General features: G+C 37.6%; 2 protein-coding genes across 11 annotated transcripts in view; both read left to right on the top strand.

The window, feature by feature from the left end:
• Positions 1-21,088, top strand: part of SPATA6L (spermatogenesis associated 6 like) — a 77,366-nt gene that overhangs the window by 29,042 nt on the left and 27,236 nt on the right. For all 10 annotated transcript variants that reach the window (XM_057498635.1, XM_057498631.1, XM_057498632.1 and 7 more), the window contains 2 exons: positions 10,692-10,816; positions 16,876-16,953. In XM_057498635.1, the coding sequence (XP_057354618.1) occupies positions 10,692-10,816; positions 16,876-16,953 (203 nt within the window). The remainder of the gene's footprint in view (positions 1-10,691; positions 10,817-16,875; positions 16,954-21,088) is intronic.
• On the top strand, positions 8,509-10,564 carry LOC118933734 (lathosterol oxidase-like). The gene has a single exon (XM_036928385.2). The coding sequence runs from the start codon at positions 8,567-8,569 to the stop codon at positions 9,461-9,463; it is 897 nt and encodes a 298-aa protein (XP_036784280.2). The 5' UTR covers positions 8,509-8,566; the 3' UTR covers positions 9,464-10,564.

Raw genomic sequence — 21,088 nt, 5'->3', positions numbered from 1 at the left:
AGGAGTCTGTACCTCTTGTTTCCTTGGCAGAGGCAGGCCCTGAAAATAGACAAGAACCCCACTCTTAGTAGATCTAACACTATATGTCAGGGCTTTCTTAGGGAGAACAGAGGGAAAATCAGAGATGCCTCCTTCCTGTTTTTCAGAAATTCTCACTGAATGATTTTCAGCCTAAAAGTGACAGGCTAAAATCAGGACATCAAGTTTTTTCCATAAGTTTTTTTTCTTATTTGACCCAATTTTGTGTTCAAATATATTATCACCATTAACTGGCAAGCTATATTTTAGTATGCTAATGAAATAGAAGCAGACTCATTTTGGTCTTATTTAATTTTGCATACATTTAAAAGAAATTATCCAGTTCTTAAATATTTTCGCTGCAAAAGCTTAAGTAGGATGGTACAACATTTGAAAATCCATCAACATTATCCACCACATCAACAAAAAGAAGGACAAAAACCACATGATCATCTCCATAGATACTGAAAAAACATTCGACAAAATTCAACATCCATTCAAGATAAAAACTCTCAACAAAATGGGTATAGAGGGCAAGTACCTCAACATAATAAAGGCCATATATGACAAACTCACAGCCAACATCGTACTTAACAGCAAGAAGCTGAAAGCCTTTCCTCTAAGATTGGGAACAAGACAGGGATGCCCACTCTCCACACTGTTATTCAACATAGTACTGGAGGTCCTAGCCATGGCAATCAGACAAAACAAAGAAATACAAGGAATCCAGATTGGTAAAGAAGAAGTCAAACTGTCACTATTTGCAGATGACATGATATTGTACATAAAAATCCCTAAAGACTCCACCCCAAAACTACTAGAACAAATATCTGAATTCAGCAAAGTTTCAGGATACAAATTAATACAAATAAATCTGTTTCATTCCTATACACTAATGATGAACTAGCAGAAAGAGAAATCAGGAAAAAATTCCATTCACAGTTGCATCAAAAAGAATAAAATACCTAGGAATAAAACTAACCAACAAGTGAAAGACCTATACACTGAAAACTACAAGACACTCTTAAGAGAAATTAAAGAGGACACTAACAAATGGAAACTCATCCCATGTTCATGGCTAGGAAGAAATAATATTGTCAAAATGGCCATCCTACCTAAAGCAATCTATAGATTCAATGTAATCCCTATCAAAATACCAAAAGCATTCTTCAGGGAAATGGAACAAATAGTTTTAAAATTCATAGGGAACCACAAAAGACCCTGAATAGCCAAAGCAATCCTGAGAAGGAAGAATAAAGCAGGGGGAATCTTGCTCCCCAACTTCAAGCTCTACTACAAAACCACAGTAATCAAGACTATTTGGTACTGGTACAAGAACAGACCCACAGACCATTAGAACAGGATAGAGAGTCCAGATATTAACCCAAACATATCTGGTCAATTAATATGTGATAAAGGAGCCATGGACATACAATGGGGAAATGACAGCCTCTTCAACAGTTGGTGTTGGCAAAACTGGACAGCTACATATAAGAGAATGAAACTGGACCATTGTCTAACCCCATACACAAAAGTAAATTAGAAATGGATCAAAGACCTGAATGTAAGTCATGAAACCATAAAACTCTTAGAAAAAAACATAGACAAAAATCTTTTGGACATAAACATGAGCAGCTTCTTCATGAACATATCTTCCCGGGCAAGGGAAACAAAAGCAAAAATGAACAAGTGGGACTATATCAAGCTGAAAAGCTTCTGCACAGCAAAGAACACCACCAATAGTACAAAAAGGCATCCTACAGTATGGGAGAGTATATTCATAAATGACAGGTCCAATAAAGGGTTGACATCCAAAATATATAAAGAGCTCATGTACCTCAACAAACAAAAAGCAAACAATCCAATTAAAAAATGGGCAGAGGAGCTGAACAGACAGTCCTCCAAAGAAGAAATTCAGATGGCCAACAGGCACATGAAAAGATGCTCCACATCGCTAGTCATTGGAGAAATGCAAATTAAAACCACAGTGAGATATCATCTCACACCAGTAAGGATCACCACCATCCAAAAGACAAACAACACAAATGTTGGCTAGGTTGTGGAGAAAGGGGAACCCTCCTACACTGCTGGTGGGATTGTAAATTAGTTCAACCATTGTGGAAAGCAGTATGGAGGTTCCTCAAAAAGCTCAAAATAGAAATACCATTTGACCCAGGAATTCCACTCCTAGGAATTTACCCTAAGAACGCAGCAGCACAGTTTGAAAAAGACATATGCACCCCTATGTTTATCACAGCATTATTTACAATAGCCAAGAATTGGAAGCAACCAAAGTGTCCATAAGTAGATGAATGGATAAAGAAGATGTGGTCCGTATACACAGTGGAGTATTATTCAGCCATAAAAAGAAAACAAATCCTACCATTTGCAACAAAATGGATGGAGCTAGAGGGTATTATGCTCAGTGAAATAAGCCAGGCAGAGAAAGACAAGTATCAAATGATTTCACTCATCTCTGGAGTATAAGAACAAAGAAAAAAGTGAAGGAACAAAACAGCAGCAGACACACAGAACCCAAGAATGGACTAACAGTTACCAAAGAGAAAGGAACTGGGGAGGACGGGTGGGAAGGGAGGGATGGGGGGGAAGGAGAAAAGGGGGCATTACGATTAGCATGTGTAATGAGGGGGGCATGGGGAGGGCTGTGCAACACAGAGAAGACAAGTAGTGACTCTATAGCATTTAGTATACTCATGGACAGAGATTGTAATAGGGTATGTGGGGGGGACTTGGTGAAGGGGGGAGTCTAGTAAACATAATGTTCCTCATGTTATTGTAGATTAATGATACCCCCCCAAAAAAAGCTTAGGTAACACAAAATTATATAAAATAAAAAGTCAAAAGCCACATTCTAATTCCTGACAATTACTATTAATCATCTGTTGTATATCTTGTTAGATCTTTTAAATGCATTTGGTATATATATCACATTTAGAATATTCAACCAATTAAAATACAGAGCTGTGCACACACATACATGTGTACTAAATATATCCAGTAGTTAGTATATATGTTGGTTGAATATACATATTCTTCAACTTGTGTTTTAAAAGTTAATATATCTTACACTGCCATATGTTTGTTATTCACATAACCAGAAATCTGTGAGAAGGTGGATGCATACTGGTTATAATTCAAAAGTTACTCAGATACAAAATGGAGCTTCATTGTACTTGTTTTCCTTTTGTCTATAGTCCTTCAATTTTAGATTGTAATTTTAGTGGAATTAAATTTTAATTGCTCAAAATAATTAATTTTGTTCTGCTTCAGATGCATTATACTGATCCATTAATTTGTCCAACGTGTGTTTAGTGAGGGTGTATTCAGGACATGGCCTACACTGTACCATTTCCTGGTATGCTGGTGGTACCAGGTACTGAGTATTGATGGTGAGCCCTCTGAGCTGTGGTTCTTGATAACAGATAATTAAGAGAAAATTTAGATTTTTTTTAAAGTTTCATGTAGACTGCACTGTGGGGTCACACGGGCCACATTTAGGTTCTCAGAGACCAGTTCTTCATTGGCTGAATCGTTCACTTTTCATTTGCTGTAGATGTTAATTTACTGTTTGATATTTTTTTCATATTGGTTTCAGACACACTTAATGTCAAAAGACATCATGACCATTAAGTTAATGATACAGGTACTTCAGATGTACATACGACTTTACTACTTGAGAGGGCCAATTATTTGGCTTGGAAGCATTTAAGACTTCCTCTTCTTCAGTTTACAAATATGGGAAAAAGTGAATGAACACAGGGGGGCAGCATAATCCTGTTTGATAGTGAGCTTGGTGCTTTCTTTTTATTGACCTCTAAAATAGAAACCTCTAATTTGAGATAAGTCATGTATATGGAGCTGTAAAGTGCTATTTTTAGTGAATAACTATTCCCTGAATCAGAGCTTGATTTTATACTTCTTAGTAATGTTTACTAGGCATCAGCAAGGCAAGAGCCCCCTTTGAATTCCTAGTTTGCCATGTGGCATAATGACAACTATCTACAACTGTCAGAGCTTCAGTTTCCTTATTGGTATGCAAAGAGGGACTCAATCTAATGAGACTCCATATGGGGAAGGAAGCCATCGATTCTATAAATGTTAAGATACTTCTCAAACCAATATTGCTATTAAAATTATTACTTCTCTAGAAGTCTCATTTGTTTCCTTTTTTTTGGAGAGAACTTTTTCATTGATGGCATTGATGATGTCACTGTCTATGCCATTAACCTGTTAAGAAAAGAGTTCTTTCACACATTTCACTTGGCCTATGAGAATTGTTCAGGCTGTGTTGTAGGCTTATTTATTCATAACCTAGGCTCTTCCTGTAACATCTCCGTGGTGTGCTGACATTTTCACATTGGATGGCAGTTTGGATCTCTAGAAAATGATCAAACCAAAGAGACAGAATTGAGAAGCTTCTCACCCTTCTATTTCTCTAACTCTGTTTTATTCCCTTTACATCCTTGTGATTCCAAAGATAGTAGATGAGCTTCCCTCCAATTCTTTGACCTCTTATTTTATCTTAACTCTTGTAAATACAGGAACAGTGGTTTAATAGGTATCATTTTGGATGCAGTGACAAGATATAGCCAAGAACAAAAATATGAGAGGAAAAAGGAAAACCCAATGTGTAGAGCATCATACCATGCATCCAGGGGTTTGTTCCCAGAAGGAACATATGATTGAAAACACATGATGTTCACAGAGACCAGGGGAGTTCTGGGCCACTGCTGAGCTGGTGTCATGGAGCAATCATGATAATGACAGGTTATGTCAGGTACTGGTGCTCTTTACATGCATTTGTCATCTGTCCTCACAATAGCCCTAAGGGGAAGGTACTGTTATGGCTTTTACATTTTCCTGAAAAGGCAACTGAAGTTAAGGGGATTATGTAATTTACTCAAGGTCACATAGTTGTTAAGTGGTAGGGCAGGGATTTAAACCCAGCTTTGAACCTAGAAACCAAGTTCTTAACCACAGTATTATAGGCTTCAGTACAAAGCCGTATTTGTTGCTAGCGACAGTGAGGAAATTGTCACATCACTTACCACTTTCAGTGGGAAGAATGTACTTCTGAGATGTCTAAGTGGAGGAAGTCTATCTGGCCAACAAGGGCACGAAGGTCATGCCATTGTAGAGGACATTGTAAAAGCAACATCGATGAAAAAGGCCAGGATGAGAGTAGTAAATGAGGTAGAAGATTGATCTTAGAATTCTACCAACCTTCCCATCTGCCTGCCTCCCCATCTTCTTTATCATCAATTTAAATTGTATGTTGGTTTGTATAATTGTTTAATATTTGTAGACTGTAAGCTCCAGGAGGGCAGGTATTCTGTCTACTAGGTTCACTAGTGTACTTCCAGTGTCTAGAACTCCTGGTACATAGTAGGATCTCAATGCATATCTCTTGAATGTATGAATAAAAATAAATTACTGAAAAATGAATACATGGTCCAGGAGGGCAGGTATTCTGTCTACTAGGTTCACTAGTGTACTTCCAGTGTCTAGAACTCCTGGTACATAGTAGGATCTCAATGCATATCTCTTGAATGTATGAATAAAAATAAATTACTGAAAAATGAATACATGGTAAGAGTTGGAAAAGATTTTAGAGAACATCTAGTCTGTCTCCCTTTTTTTAGGGTTGTGGAAACTGAGTCTCAAAGGGGGTAAATAATGTTTATTGAGTAGCTAATGTAAGCAGGTACTTATTAAGTTACCTCATTTTAGTCATCATGTTCACCCCCCTCAAGAAGCATTTATCAAGTACCACTGTATAGCAGGCACTGTTCCACAGGCTCGGGGGCAGGGTCCAGGTGCTGCACTTTACCGCTTTCCACTGTTTTCTGAATATTATTAAATGCAATTTAAAAATGTCTGTCTCCAGTGATATCTCATGGGGCCTATGCAAGATGCAGACAGAATGGTCTCCTTTCAGGTGAAATTGTCTTAGCTGGGCCCTGTATTGGTAACTGTCCTCCACTCACATCTCCTAGGAACAGCCCTGCCAGAAATATAATAATGAATGTAGTGGACAAACTCACTGCTTTCATGGAGCATTCAGGGAAGCAGACCATAAATAAATACCTGAATAAAAATATCAGTTAGTGATACGTATTTGGCTGAAAATACAGTAGGGTGATGTGAAAGGGAGTGGCAGGCTTCCTTAGGTTGGGTTGCCACCTTCCTGATGAAGTGACATTTAAACCAAGGCCTTTCACCTGGAAGTGAAAGATAGGAGGGAGCCATCTATGCAAAGACCATGGAAAGAAACATTGTAGGGAGAAGAACAGTAGGACAAACCTCTGAAGCAGAGGTGAAGTGGTGTGTTTGAGGGATAGCAAGAAGGGTGGCAGGGCTGCCATGGAATGGGCCAGCAGTAATAGGGAAAGAGGAAAGGTGATTAGAGGCCTGTATAGAGTCTTGAAGGCTAGGGTAAGATGCTTAGATTTTCTTCTGACATGATGGGAAGCCTATTGGAAGGTTTTAAGCAGGCAAAAGACACAATATGACATATTTATAATATCACAGTGTAGGGACAACAGATGTGTGTGAGGGAAGAATGAAAGCAGGGAGACCAGCTAGGAGGTCATGACAGTCTGGGAGAGAGGGGGTGGGGGCTTGGACCAGGTTATAGCTGTAAAAATGGAGAGAGGGGGGCAGAGTTTAGATTTATTTTGGAGATAGAGTCAGCAGGACTTGTTAATGGAATGATGTAAGGGTGAGATGGAATCCAGGATAAATCCTAGAGTTTTGGCTCAAGCAGTTGGTACTGGTTCCTCTGACGGGAAGGGGGAGAGCTTATTTGTGGAAGAAAAATTAAGAGTTCTGTTTTTGACCTGTTATGTTAGAGATATGGTAAGATATTCAAGGTGAAACTTGGAAGATGAAAAGGATCTCAACAAGATGTGAAGGAACAAAGGAAATTTGGAAGAAATAGTATAAGTTGAGAAAGTACATAGCCGAAGGGGAAAAGATACATCATCAGTCCAGTGTGGTTGGAGCATGTCTGAGAGGGGAAGAGTGAAAAGAAATGATATGGTGAAAAATAAGAATACATTCTTTTACAGTTTGATTCCATTAGAAACCATTCATATTAAGTGTAATCAGTAGGAAGAAACTAATCTATCATATTATCTGAGTTATTTTCTATAGTTGATATACCAAAAATATACCCTCATCAGAATTCTTCTCACAAATATTATAGCAGTCACCAAACAGTAAAGCTACCTTATTTTGACTACAGTTACATTTTACACAATACTCTGTTCAGAGGCCACTCAGCCCAAGCCCCTTCTGTGGTACCTGCTGTATAGATGAGGAGGGCTCAGGTGGCAGCTTCTCTGTCCTTCAGCTCAGTTACTCTGAATCCTTTTAGACCCAAGATCTTTTGATAATGAGCCATCTGTAGCATCCCTTTTACCATACTGAAATAATATTCATAGCTAATATAACTAACTTCTACAAATCACTTCAAAAATCTATATGATATTTCAGCTATAATATAAAGGATACATAAAAGGAAAGTGATTTAAAATAAAATACATATACCAATACATAAATGTTGAGCATAAAATGAAGTATTTAGATGTGACATGATTTTAAATATGCCAAAAGGGTCTCATTAAAGAGCCAGACAAAGCAAGGTACAATTGTCCTTTAATATACATGGTACCAGCATTCCTGAAAATTCAGTGTATTTTAAAGTCGTGCAAAAATGTGCTTTGAGTTTTCTTGTGACACAGTTAGGTTCCAGGCTCAATAATTATGAGATGGTCTCTCACCTGAAAGGATGTCTGTAGGACATTACAAAGTCATGTGGGAGCACTTTAAGCACTGCAGGATACCCTGGCACATTTGGTTCCTGCCCATGAAGTGTTCTCACAGATTCTGGAAATGTGCAGCCCTGCTAAGAACCACAGCTCTGGCTGTTCTCTGGGCCACTGGGACACTGACATCACTACATCACAGAACACTGTAACCTTTGTGTGAACAAGGCACTGTCTCCCTGTCCTGTTCTGTCCTTAGGACCTGGCCTAAGGTATGTCCTTAGAAAACATTTGTTGAAGGAAAGGTTGGATAGATGGATGGATGGGTGAAGATGGAAAGAGACTCTCCTCTTTGTTCTGTTTTGTGGAGCAACCCTTTAGATAGTGTTTTTTCTCTTGTATGATTGAGGAAGGCTTTTAAAAATTATCTATGAGATAAAAAGAAGTCATCCACCAGTGTAGCACAGAGAAGGCTTTGTGGCATCTTACTACACTAATGAACAGTGACTGCAATGGGGCATGGGGGGCCCTCGATAATATGGGTGAATGTAGCAACCACATTGTTTTTCATGTGAAACCTTCATAGCAGTGTATATCAATGATACCTTAATAAAAAAAGTAAATAAAAGTAATCCACATTTTGAATAACAGGTGTGTGTAAAAATGTCTATTTATGGCCGCCGGGGCTGCCCGTTGGATCTGGCAGTCCGGGACCGCACAGCGGCCAAGTCAGCGGCGGACCATCTCTAGGGACTAAGATGGATCTTGTACTCAATGCTGCAGATTATTATTTTTTTACACCATACATATATCCAGCTACACGGCCAGAGGATGATACCTTCCGACAAACTATTAGTCTCCTGATTGTGACAAATCTTGGTGCTTATATCCTACATTTCTTCTTTGCAACACTGAACTATTATTTTGTCTTTGATCACTCTTTAACGAAACATCCACAATTTTTAAAGAATCAAGTCTATCGAGAGATTACATATACTATCCAGTCACTGCCATGGATGAGTATTCCTACTGTCTCATTGTTCCTGCTAGAGTTGAAAGGTTACAGCAAATTATATGATGGCATAGAGTTTCCAGGTGGCTGGTTCCACCTCATTGTCAGTATGCTGTCCTTCCTCTTTTTCACTGACATGCTGATCTACTGGATTCACAGAGGCCTTCATCATAAACTTGTTTATAAGTGCATACACAAACCTCATCATCTCTGGAAGATCCCTACTCCATTTGCAAGTCATGCTTTTCACCCTGTGGATGGCTTCCTTCAGAGCCTGCCTTACCACATATATCCCTTTATCTTTCCATTACACAAGGGGGTTTACTTAGGTTTGTACGTCTTGGTCAACATCTGGACAATTTCCATTCATGACGGTGTTTTTCATGTTCCTCAAATCTTAAGGCCATTTATTAATGGCTCAGCTCATCACACAGACCACCACATGTTCTTTGACTATAACTATGGGCAGTATTTCACATTGTGGGATAGAATTGGAGGCTCATTCAAAAATCCTTCCTCCTTTGAAGTGAAGGGACCACTTAGTTATGTGAAGAAGATGACAGAAGAAGAATGCAACAGCCTTGCAGAAAACAGTTGTAAAAATGAAAAGTTTCTCAATGGAGAGTTTACAAAGAGTGAGTAGATTATTGACCAGTTATTCAATATTATTAATAAGGAAAAATAATCTGTATACATTCAGCCAAGAGACATAGCAAGTAAGTGGTGTCACTTGAAAATCAGCATTGTGGGTACTGCTGAGGAATGATCATGATGGCAGATCAAGGGGTGCTGCTGCACACCTTAACCCCATGCCTAAAATACTAGGTTTTGGTCTAAGGAACAAACTGTGTCTTTCTAGCCAGCAGATCTGTAATTTGTATCACCTCAACAATAATTTTTGCAAAGATAGAGAATAAATTATTGAGAGGACTACAAGAGGTTATGTCCTTCTGCCTTAATCCACCCATATTCATTAAGAAAAATTCATTGGGCTTAATAATACCAACACTAAATCACTGTAACAAAGAAATACTAATATAAAGTTGGCTCCTTGTTTCAGGAATGCTGAACTCTTTAAGTGTCGGTATGATATGACAATTTGTGGTAACCTTGTTCAAGTGGAAACATCAGTGTAAAAATAATTCTGAAGAACATATTAGATAAACAAATGACCTAATCAATAGCAGATGTAATCATATTATCTTCTACACATAAGAAGCTTATTCCTTGGGGACATTGTCAAATACTACATTTTTCTGATGAATAAATACATTTGAATTTTAAAAACTATTGATACTACCATGATTTAACCCAGATCTAGTATTATTTAAAGATTTTGATGGTTATTGTTTTAAGCTGTTATTTAATAAGTATAGAGTTATGTGAATCTGAATATACTTAGGGAAATTTGATGCCCAAGTAATATATTTGACACTACTGATTTTTTAATTAAATTGGTGCACTGCACTTTCAATATGTTTAAAAGTTACAATCTTATAATTTTCTATAAAAGGAAATAACTACCAAATATTTAAGCTTATCACTGAGGATTAGTTTTGAAACCTCATTTTCCCATCTCTCCTTTGACTTTTCCCCACTTCCTCTGCAAAGAGATTTAACAGATGCTCTCATAAAGAAATGTTGGGTGTTGTAACAGCTATATTGGAAAGATAAGGTTTGCAAAGGCATTCTATAAGCTATTTATGTGAAATCAATAAAAGTTGATTATTGCTATTAAAAAAAATGTCTATTTATATTTGAGTGCCATCTCTGCTGTTACCTTTCTAATCTTCTATTTGTTAAACTTGGGGATGTACATGTATAGTTTTCAGAATGTAAATCTTCTTATGCATTTTCTCTCTTCTTTCTAGTGTGGGAAGAGTTGGCCTCCTATGAAGAAAATACACGGGATTTTCTTTTCCCTGAGCCCAAGCTGACACCTTTGTACCCTGGGATGTGTAGGGAGGTACTCATGAAGACAGTTGCAGGTTTTCCAGTAAGTGATCCATGCCCAGCTGGACTTCTGTTGGGAAAAATCCTTGGGACATGAACAATTTATTCCTGATAGGGCTTGCTTTTGGGCTGATCGCTTCATCTTGGTTAGTACCCCCATTGTTCTGTACAGATACCTCTCTCAAAATACCAAATCTTGCTAATTCCCCAATATTGACCTGAGAGGTGGGAGTCTTACCTAGTATGGCTAAGTCACTTTCATATTCACACTGTCACTGTTCTAAAAAGGTTGCTTTTTTCACCTCTTCTTAATGCAGATGAACGGAAAGATTTGATATCAGTTTATTTAATCATAGATATTATTTTAGTAGTAATAATAACAGTAAAATAGAGCAAAAATAGTAATAATGCAAGTTCTCATTTATTTTGTGCTTTTAACTTTTCACATACCTTAATTTCCTCAGAACACTTCTCTAGTCAGCCAAGGCAGATAAATGAATTCAATTTAATGGAGCGAAAACAGAGTTCTACAGACTGATATTATTGAAGGAGCTTAAAAGACATAGCATTTATTTAGTTGATAATATAACTGTTTTGGGGAATTATCTCAACCCAATTCAAATTTGATGTAATCTGTGATGATTTCTAACTTTGCAGCAACTGACAATTTTCTTGCATTTTACGCCCCTTGGATGACCTCTGTTTTAAGGGCCACATCTTTGTGAATTATTGTCCCATGAATCACTATTATTATAATTTAATAAAATGTTATTGTCTCCATTTTTTTGAGAGTACTGTGTGGAATATATAGCATTCAGGACCCTGTTTCTATGACATTTATGATGACAGGACTTCTGGTTCTAATACTTCGAACAGCAAACATTCATCAAAAGTTACCCTAATCAGAATTCTTAATGACCATAACTTTAAGCCCTCTGTAATCTTTGAGGGTTTGGTGAATATCACTAATACCATTCTTTTCCTTCAGAGGACCATTCTTTGTGTTTCATTTACATGGTACTTGAGAGATCCTTGCATTCATTATTTTTAGTTACTGGGATATTGCTTTTCAGAAGCTAAGAGGGAATAAAAACTGGTGGGAATAAGATGGGGGATACTCTTTAATTTTGGTTTGCCTGAGTTTTCTAGAAAATAAGAGCCATTTACAAGCAACAGTTGATATCCAGCTAAGTATCCAGACAAAGAGAAACACACTTTCTTATATATTCCCAAATGTGATCTCTGTTTAACTTTATAGGCATAAGTAGGGAGAAAAACTTACAGGAAGTTATGTTTATAGTTATTCATAAATGCAGGTAATCAGAGAAAGGGCTTTAAATTTCAGGAAAAGATCCCTGTGTATTAGAGGTAAAGTATCAATTCTTACAGTTTAGTTAATCAAACTACATTTTAAACACCTTATAAAAAGAAAGAGGGGCTCAATTTCTCTCAAATGTTCTATAAGGCAAAATTAAACCAGTTGTACAAATTTTAATAATTTATTCATTGTGTGCTCACTAGATGCCAGGCACTGTGCTGAGTTCATTACATGGATTATTTTGTTCAATCCTCCTTAACCCTTCAAGGTGGCTACTATTCTTTTCCTTGTTTTATGGATGGGGAAGCTGGCATAGGGAGTTTGAGAAATGTACTCAGATTCACAGGGTGAGTAAAGGAGCTGGGACTCTGACTGCTGGTCAGTCAGACTTCCAAGTTTGTGCCCTTAGTCACAGCATGATGCTAACTCTCTCATGTTTGTTGCAGCCCAGTGTCCAGTTTCTTTTCTTTAATATTGTAGGACATGAGAATGAGTTATATGTGCAGGTCAGGGAAATTATTCATTTCATTAATTTTTCTCTTAATTTATTAATTCATTAAAAATTAGGTTTATTTCCCTCACTAAAATGTGACTTATTCTTTTATTTACAAATTTTGTTTTATTTCACTTGGCAACCCTAATAGCTCTTCCTTGCCCCTTTTCCAGCTGAGGTCAAACATTTTTTTTTTCCTGGAATATAATCTGTTTTCTTATTAGGTGAAGACTGAATTTGTAAAGTACGCAGAAAGAATGTATTTTTAATTATTAACTATTACAGGTCTTCCTCAACTTACAGTGGGGTTGTGTGCTAATAAACTCTTTGAAAGTTGAATATATCATAAGTCAACGATGTGTTTATTAGTCTAACTTACCAAACATGGTAGCTAAGCCTGCCTACCTTAAACTTAAATGTGCTGAGAACTTACGTTAGCTTACAGTTGGGCAAAACCAACTAATACAAAGCCTATCAATAAAGTGTTGAATAGCTCATGTAATTTATTGAATACTATATTGAAGGTAAAAAAACAGAATAGTCATATAGGTACAGAATGGTTGTGTTTCAGGAGTTTACCCTCGTGATTGGGTGGCTGGCTGACTGGAAGCCACAGCTCACTGAGGCTGACCAGCATCATGAGAGAGTTGAGAGAGTACTGTACCACATATTGCTAGCTTGGGAAAAGATCCAAAAACTCAAGTACATTTTTTACTGAATGTGTACCACTTTTGCACCATCATAAAGTCGAAAAATTTTAAGTTGAGATTGTCTATAGTTAAGAACTTCATTTTTTTTTTTTTGGTGCAATGATTCTAGAAAAATCCTCCTATTAAATCCACTTATTGACCTAACCATCATCAACATATTCCCATTACTAAGGGGATTTGACAAGATAGAGCCTCTAATGTTTAGTTTTTGACTACTATTCTAAAATCAGTTAAAAATGAAAAAGAAAGTGCATGGTCCTTATTGTCCAAAAGTCATTGCCAGAAGTGGTGGTTAGATAAGGCAAACAGGAATGTGCTACCGGGGGGTGGGGGTGGGGTGGATTCCTCACAGGTAGGGCATCTCCTCCTCCTCTCTAGACAAAGTAGATCAGGGATTTGAAGACTTGTTAGGCAGTTGCATGTGTAGTGGTTAAGTGTAGACTCACTGTCTGGGTTCAGTCCCAGTTTTGTCACTCAGTGACTCTGTTTAGATAAATTACATAATCTCTGTGTGCCTTAGTTTTCTCATCTGTAAAATGGAATTGATAATAGTACTTCCCTTACAGAGTTATTGTGAGGGTTAAATGAGATGTTATATATGTATATGTGTGTATACATACATATATATATATATATATATATATACAGTGTTTAGAATAATATGTAGTATATAGTTAAGTGCACAATAAATGTGAAGTGTTGTATTTACTATACTATCATTCAGGGTTAATACTGCCTCCCTATAAGACTGCACGAGTCTGTGGCTTAAGAGATGATATGTTCAGGTTTAGGCAACTGGGCCATGGGACTTGGCACACACGTAGGTTTTAAGATTCTACCAGTATTTCTGTGGACCTGGCAACTCCACCCTACCCTCTTCTTTGTGTAGGCAGTCTTGACAACTGGAGATGAGACTCTGCTGGTCATGTCATTGTACATTCTTTTTCAGATGCACTTTGGATTATCTGACTCTGTGCAGTGATTGGGCTCTTTCGTTTATAAGCCCAGAAATCTTTGAGTTACCAGTCTAAACTGTGCACTCTTATAGGCATACTGTGCATTCTAGAAACAAAGTTGTTGAGGATGTAAGTTGTGCCTTTAGGACTTGTTTTGTAGACAAGATGAATGCACAGGAATGGATGTGCGTAGAACTGAATAAATGCACAGGAAACAACCTGACTAGTTGATCCTCCTTCCCCAACTCTGGCCTAAAAGAGGTAGCATGGGGCATGGGGTATTGGAAAGAAGAAAGCTTTGCTGTCTGACAGTTTCAAATCCTGCTGTACTGATCTTTAGCTGTGGGACATTGGACAGACCACTTAACCTCTCTGAGCCAGTTCCCTCATATGTAAAATGGAATATGATTGTCTGCTACATAGGCTGTGTGAGGATTAAATGCGATCACACATGGGAAAGCTGCTACTAAAACCTGGCACATATAGTAAAAATGCAATACATCTTGGTTTCCTTTCTCTCTAGAGCTTCAGCAGATGCAAATCCTTCTTGGAAGTACTTGAAGTATGTTATATAAATGAATATGAACTGTTAGAGACTGGAGGAGGAAGTCACTATGGGTGTGCCTGGAGTTGCTATTAGGGTGAGGCCAGGCTTTGAAAGACACGAAAAGAAGAAAGAGAGGGCACCCCCAAGACAGGGAATACCCGGCCAAGTGGTGTTCTCTGGGGAGGAGGAGAGCAGAGGGTCATGCTGGGAGGGGCTGCAGGTGAGCTAGTGGGTGAATTTGAAACAGTGTAACTCAGTCAGAACCAGATCCTTGCCAGTTTTGTCATTTACAAGCCATGTGACCTTGGGAGGGCTGTTTTATGTCTCTTTAAACTTCAGTTTTTTAAGATAAATAATTGTATTTTTTATATGACCGTACAGTAAAATTAACTGTCTTTTTATATACAGTTCTATGAATTTTAACACATGTATAGATTTCTCAAACCACTTCCATGGTCAGGATATGGAAAGTTCCATCACCCCTAAAATGTCCATCACATTATCCTGTTATAGGCACATCTTCCCCCTTACACCTAAACACTAAAAATTGTCTATTGCTACAGCTTTGTCTTTTTGAGAATGTCACATAAATGGAATCATACGATCTATAACCTTTTGAGACTGGCTGCTTTCACTTGAACAATGTATTTGAGATTCATCCATGTAGTTTTGTGTATCAGTAGTTTGCTCCTTGTTATTACTGGGTAGATTCCATTATTTAGATACACTGATGTTTATTTACCCATGAAGTATGTTTGGATTGTTTCCAGTTTTTGTCCATTTCTTAGTTTTATCATTTATAAAAGGGTTGATGATAATTGTATATTCCTTATAGTATTATGAAAATTAAACAGGATAGGGTGTGAGTATATGTGTATTATGTGTGTAACATTACATATAGACATACATACAAAAAATATATATGTCAAAGTATCTTAGTATAGTACTGAGCAAATCATAAGTATCAATCAATGAAAAAATGAAGAGTTTTGAGAGATGTAATGAACACAAATAATTGGTATAAGATGTAAAGCAAGTTTTTCAGAGCAAATAGGTAGGGAAGGAGAACGTCCATCCATCCTTCTACCCATTTGTTATCCTAGACCATCTCATTCATTTTTGTCCAATATTTTAAGTAGAGTATCTAATTGCTTGAGACACTGGAGTCAGAATGCCTGGGTTCAATTACCAGCTCTGCCATTATTAGCTGGACAAGTTACTTAAACTTTCTGTGTCTTAGTTTACTCATCTACAAAGTAGAGGTGCTAATTAGGATCTACCCCATAGGGTTGTTGTGAGGATTGGATGAGTTAATATAGGTGAAGCATTTAGGTCAGGGCCTGGCACTTAATATGTATTACGTAAGTGTTTAGTTATTCTTCTTATGTATATATTTTATTTTTTCAGTTTTATTGATGTAAAATTGACAACTGAAATTTGTATACATTGAAGATGTACAACTTGATGCTTTGCTACACATGTACATTGTGAAATAATTGCCACTCTAGCTAATGAACGTATCCATCACTTTACATTGTTACTAGTTACCATTTTCTTTTTTTGTGGTAAGAACACTTACAATTTACACTCTTAGAAAATTTCAAATATACAATACAGTGTTGTTAACTATAGTCACATTGCTGTACATTATATCTCCAGAATTTACTACTCTTGCATTAACTGAAACTTTGTACCCTTTGAACAACATCTTATTTCCTGAAACCTTCCAGCACCTGCCAACCAGCATTCTACTCTCTGCATCTATGAGCTTGACTTATTTTAGATTCCATATATAAGTGAGACATGAGTATTTGTCTTTCTCTGTCTGGCTTTTTTAACTTAGTATAATGTCCTACAGCTTCTATGTTGTCACAAATAGCAGAATTTCCTTCAAAGGCTGAATAACATTCCATTGTATATATATTTGTTTTATATATATTTTACATAATGTGTGTGGATTATGCTGACTACTCAAAAAGAGCAATTAGATTCTTGCATGATTTCAAGTGAGGATGGGAAGGGCAAAGAGTTGGTTTTCAGTCATTTTATTTGCTGCTTTTATGCTGTTTTATTTTTAGGGCATTGCTCCCAAAATAGAGTTTTCTACAAGGACAGCCATCAGAGAGCGTGTGTTTCTGCATAGAAACAGATTTCTAGTAAGTATAACCAAGAAGTCAGTGATAGAAATTCCAGGATTTTTCCCTGAAACTTAAAAAATTACAGCTCAGATGCATATTACCAAGTTTAGATGCAACCGAACAAATAAAAACCTGGAGACTCATTGCTAACTTTGAATTTCTGTATTCAAACTGTTTAATTCAGCCTATCACATTAGAGTGTGTTTGGCAAACCTTTATTATGGTATACTTGGTGGAGAAGAGTGTGATACAAAAGCTAAAATCACAAGTTTGACATAAGTAGGCTAGCATTTTCCTGACTTTTTATTCTTGATCTTAAGAATAAGTGTTTCCATCTTTCTTTTGCTGAGGCTGAAGCTTAGTGTTGTATTTGTGGGCCTTCTTTGGTAATCATGAAGTGTCTTGGGGTATCCATGAGCAGTACCTGTATTTCACCCTTGTTTCCACCTGATTTCCCCTTCACACTGATTTCTTTCTATGTTTTTTTTTACCTTATTGTACATAATTTTGTAACCATTTAAAATCCTTAATAAAACTATGAATAATGAGTGTAATTTGTAAAGCTTCTTTAAATACTTTGCTTGTTATCCCACATCTCCTCTGGTGTCCTGAAAAGTATCTTGAAAATGTGAGATGTGGGTTAAAGGGTACTGCATGAGAAGGGTCAGTAATCTGTGCAAATCCATCTGTTCTCTGGGATCATAACTCAGATGGGACAGCAAATCAATTAATTTTTTAAATTTGTTTTTTTTATTTTGATATCATTAATGTACAATTACTTGAACAACATTATGGTTACTAGACTCCCCCTATTATCAAGTCCCCCCCACATACCCCATTACAGTCACTGTCCATCAGCATAGTAAGTGCTATAGAATCATTACTTGTTTTCTCTGTATATCCTGCCTTCCCTGTGCCCCCTGCCCCCTACATTATGTGTGCTAATTGTAATGCCCCTTTTTCTCCCTTATCCCTCCCTTCCCACCCACCCTCCCCAGTCCCTTTCCCTTTGGTAACTGTTAGTCCATTCTTGGGTTCTGTGAGTCTGCGGCTGTTTTGTTCCTTCAGTTTTTTCTTTGTTCTTATGCTCCACAGATGAGTGAAATCATTTGGTACTTGTCTTTTTATGCCTGGCTTCTTTCTTTTTTTTTTTTTAATTTTTTTTTAAGGTCTGATTGATATACACTTTTATGAAGATTTCACAGGAAAAAACAATGTGGCTACTACTTACCCATATTATCAAGTCCCCACCCATACTCCAGTGCAGTCACTGTCCATCAGTGTAGCAAGTTGCCAGAGATCCACTATGTCCCTTCTCTGTGATACACTGTTCTCCCTGTGATCCCCCACACCATGTGTACTAAATGTAAAACCCCTTTGTCCCCTTCTCCCTCCCTCCCAACCCACCCTTCCACACCTGTCCCCTTTGGTAACCACTCGTTCATTCTTGGAGTCTCTGAGTCTGCTGCCATTTTGTTCCTTCAGTTTTGCTTCATTGTTATACTCCACAAATGAGGGAAGTCATTTGGCATTTGTCTCTCTCCACCTTCTGCCTGGCTTATTTCACTGAGTATAATACCCTATAGCTCCATCCATGTTGATGCAAATGGTAGGATTTGTTTTCTTCTTATGGCGGAATAATATTCCATTGTGTATATGTACACATATACATTTCTTTATCCATTCATCTACTGATGGACACTTAGGTTGCTTCCATTTCTTGACTATTGTAAATGGTGCTGCAGTAAACATAGGGGTGCATATGTCTTTTTCAAACTGGGCTCCTGCATTCTTAGGGTAAATTCCTAGGGGTGGAATTCCTGGGTCAAATGGTATTTCTATTCTGAGGTTTTTGAGGAACCTCCATACTGCTTTCCATAATGGTTGAACTAATTTACATTCCCACCAGCAGTGTAGGAGGGTTCCCCTTTCTCTACATCCTTGCCAAGATTTAATGTTGTTTGTCTTCTGGATGTTGGCCATCCTAACTGGTGTGAGGTGATATCTCATAGTGGTTTTAATTTGTATTTCTCTGATGATTAGTGATGTGGAGCATCTTTTCATGTGCCTGTTGGCCATCTGAATTTCTTCTTTGGAGAAGTGTCTGTTCAGCTCCTCTGCCCATTTTTTAATTCGATTATTTGCTTTTTGTTTGTTGAGGTGCATGAGCTCTTTATATAATTTAGATGTCAGCCCCCTATCAGATATGTCATTTATGAATATATTCTCCCATACAGCTATCCCTAAAGGCTGTAGGATGCCTTTTTATTTTACTGATGGTGTCCTTTGCTGTACAGAAGCTTTTTAGTTTGATATAGTCCCACTTGTTCATTTTTGCTTTTGTTTCCCTTGTCTGGGGAGATATGTTCATGAAGAAGTTGCTCATGTTTATGTCCAAGAGATTTTTGCCTATGTTTTTTTCTAAGAGTTTTGTGGTTTCATGACTTACATTCAGATCTTTGATCCATTTTGAGTTTACTTTTGTGTTTGGGGTTAGACAATAATCCAGTTTCATTCTCTTGCATGTAGCTGTCCAGTTTTGTCAACACCAGTTGAAGAAGCTGTCATTTCCCCATTGTATGTCCATGGCTCCTTTATCGTATATTAATTGACCATATATAGTTGGGTTTATATCTGGACTCTCTATTATTTTCCATTGATTTATGGGTCTGTTCTTGTGCCAATACCAAATTGTCTTGATTACCGTGGCTTTGTAATAGAGCTTGAAGTCAGGGAGCATAATTCCCCCTGCTTTATTCTTCCTTCTCAGGATTGCTTTAGCAAATCAATTTTAAGGAAGGCATTAGCTGCTTTTTAGTATTTTCTTATTTACCTGCTATTTTCTCTAGTCTGCTTGTTACGTGCACATGGTGATTTTTCAGTCTCTTTCTTTTCCACTTGACCACTTTAATCTCATTTTATACTCCTAATATAGGTCTACCTTTAAGTGTTAACTTTTTAAAATAATAACTTTTATTGTTTTTCTTATAGCAGAAGGGGTTTGCAGTATATGTAGATAAGCAAGAAAGACAAAATTGAAAGTAAAATTACTTTCACTGTAACTCTCTAGAGATGAGCATGATAATTTTTCTTAGTATATTCTTTTGTACACACACACATACATGCACAAACATGTACTACTTTGATTTTAAAAGATGGAATCATCATACTAGATTGCATATTAGTTTGTACCCTTCCTTTTTTTTCACTTAATGTATTGTGAACATGTTTTCGTGTCCTTAAGTATTCTTATGCCAGGCAGTTTTTTCTAGCTTCATGGTATTCCATTGCATGGAAATACCATCATTTGTTTGGCCAGTCGTTTTCCTGCTGTTGGGCATGTAACTGATATATCGTTAGAGTCCAGTTAGGAAGACATAGCACACCTGTTATTTTCACTGAAAGATTTAATGTTAAAAAAAAAAGGCTAAACAGGGCTTGGAAGAGTGAGAGGTAAAAGGAAAACACTGAAGTGATGGAGATAGTAACTGCAGGAAGCAGCTTCCAGCCCTAGGACATGCGGAACAAAGTGAAGAGGTGGGGATATCAGGAACATAGAGGCTTGAGGAAGAGACCCCATAGAAAGGGAACCTGGACCATGGGGGAGGGGCTGCTTTCCTGGGTGTTCCTCAGGAATTTAGAGGTGGGACTCTGATGAGCTGGGTCGGACCTCTAAGGAGGTACCCTGCTCATCACTGGTGCCTCAGGAACTTGGACCAAGTACCCCATGGGGCTAGACCCTAATCTGAGCTGGTGAGTCTCGCCAGCTGGTGCTGGTAGTTCTGAGGGAGGTACAGTGAGACTAATTCTGAAATTATGGGGGTGAAAAAACTGTAAACTGGAACCGTCTGCTTCTCTCAATGGTTGCTGGGGTGATGCTGACAGGACCAGAGTGTGAAACTGGAAGTGGGAGGTCCAGGCTTCCTCCTCCAGGCTTGTTGTCTCCTCTAGCGCCTCCTAGTGGTAGAACCCAACAGAACAGTTGGAAAAGCAGAAGGGGTTTGCAGAGTGCCAGCCCTAGTATCAAAAGCTGAGTATAGAAGGGTGGGTTTGGAGCTGAGAGGAAATTGCTTACTCACCAATATAGTTGGTTTCTCATTTTGAACTTATATAAAAATTTTTGTAGCTATACACACAGCCATATTATTTCCTC

This window comes from Manis pentadactyla, chromosome 3 (assembly GCF_030020395.1).
Source record: "Manis pentadactyla isolate mManPen7 chromosome 3, mManPen7.hap1, whole genome shotgun sequence".
Taxonomy (NCBI): domain Eukaryota; kingdom Metazoa; phylum Chordata; class Mammalia; order Pholidota; family Manidae; genus Manis; species Manis pentadactyla.
The sequence above is the reverse complement of the archived record's forward strand: the minus strand, read 5'-3'. Positions and strand labels throughout refer to the sequence as shown.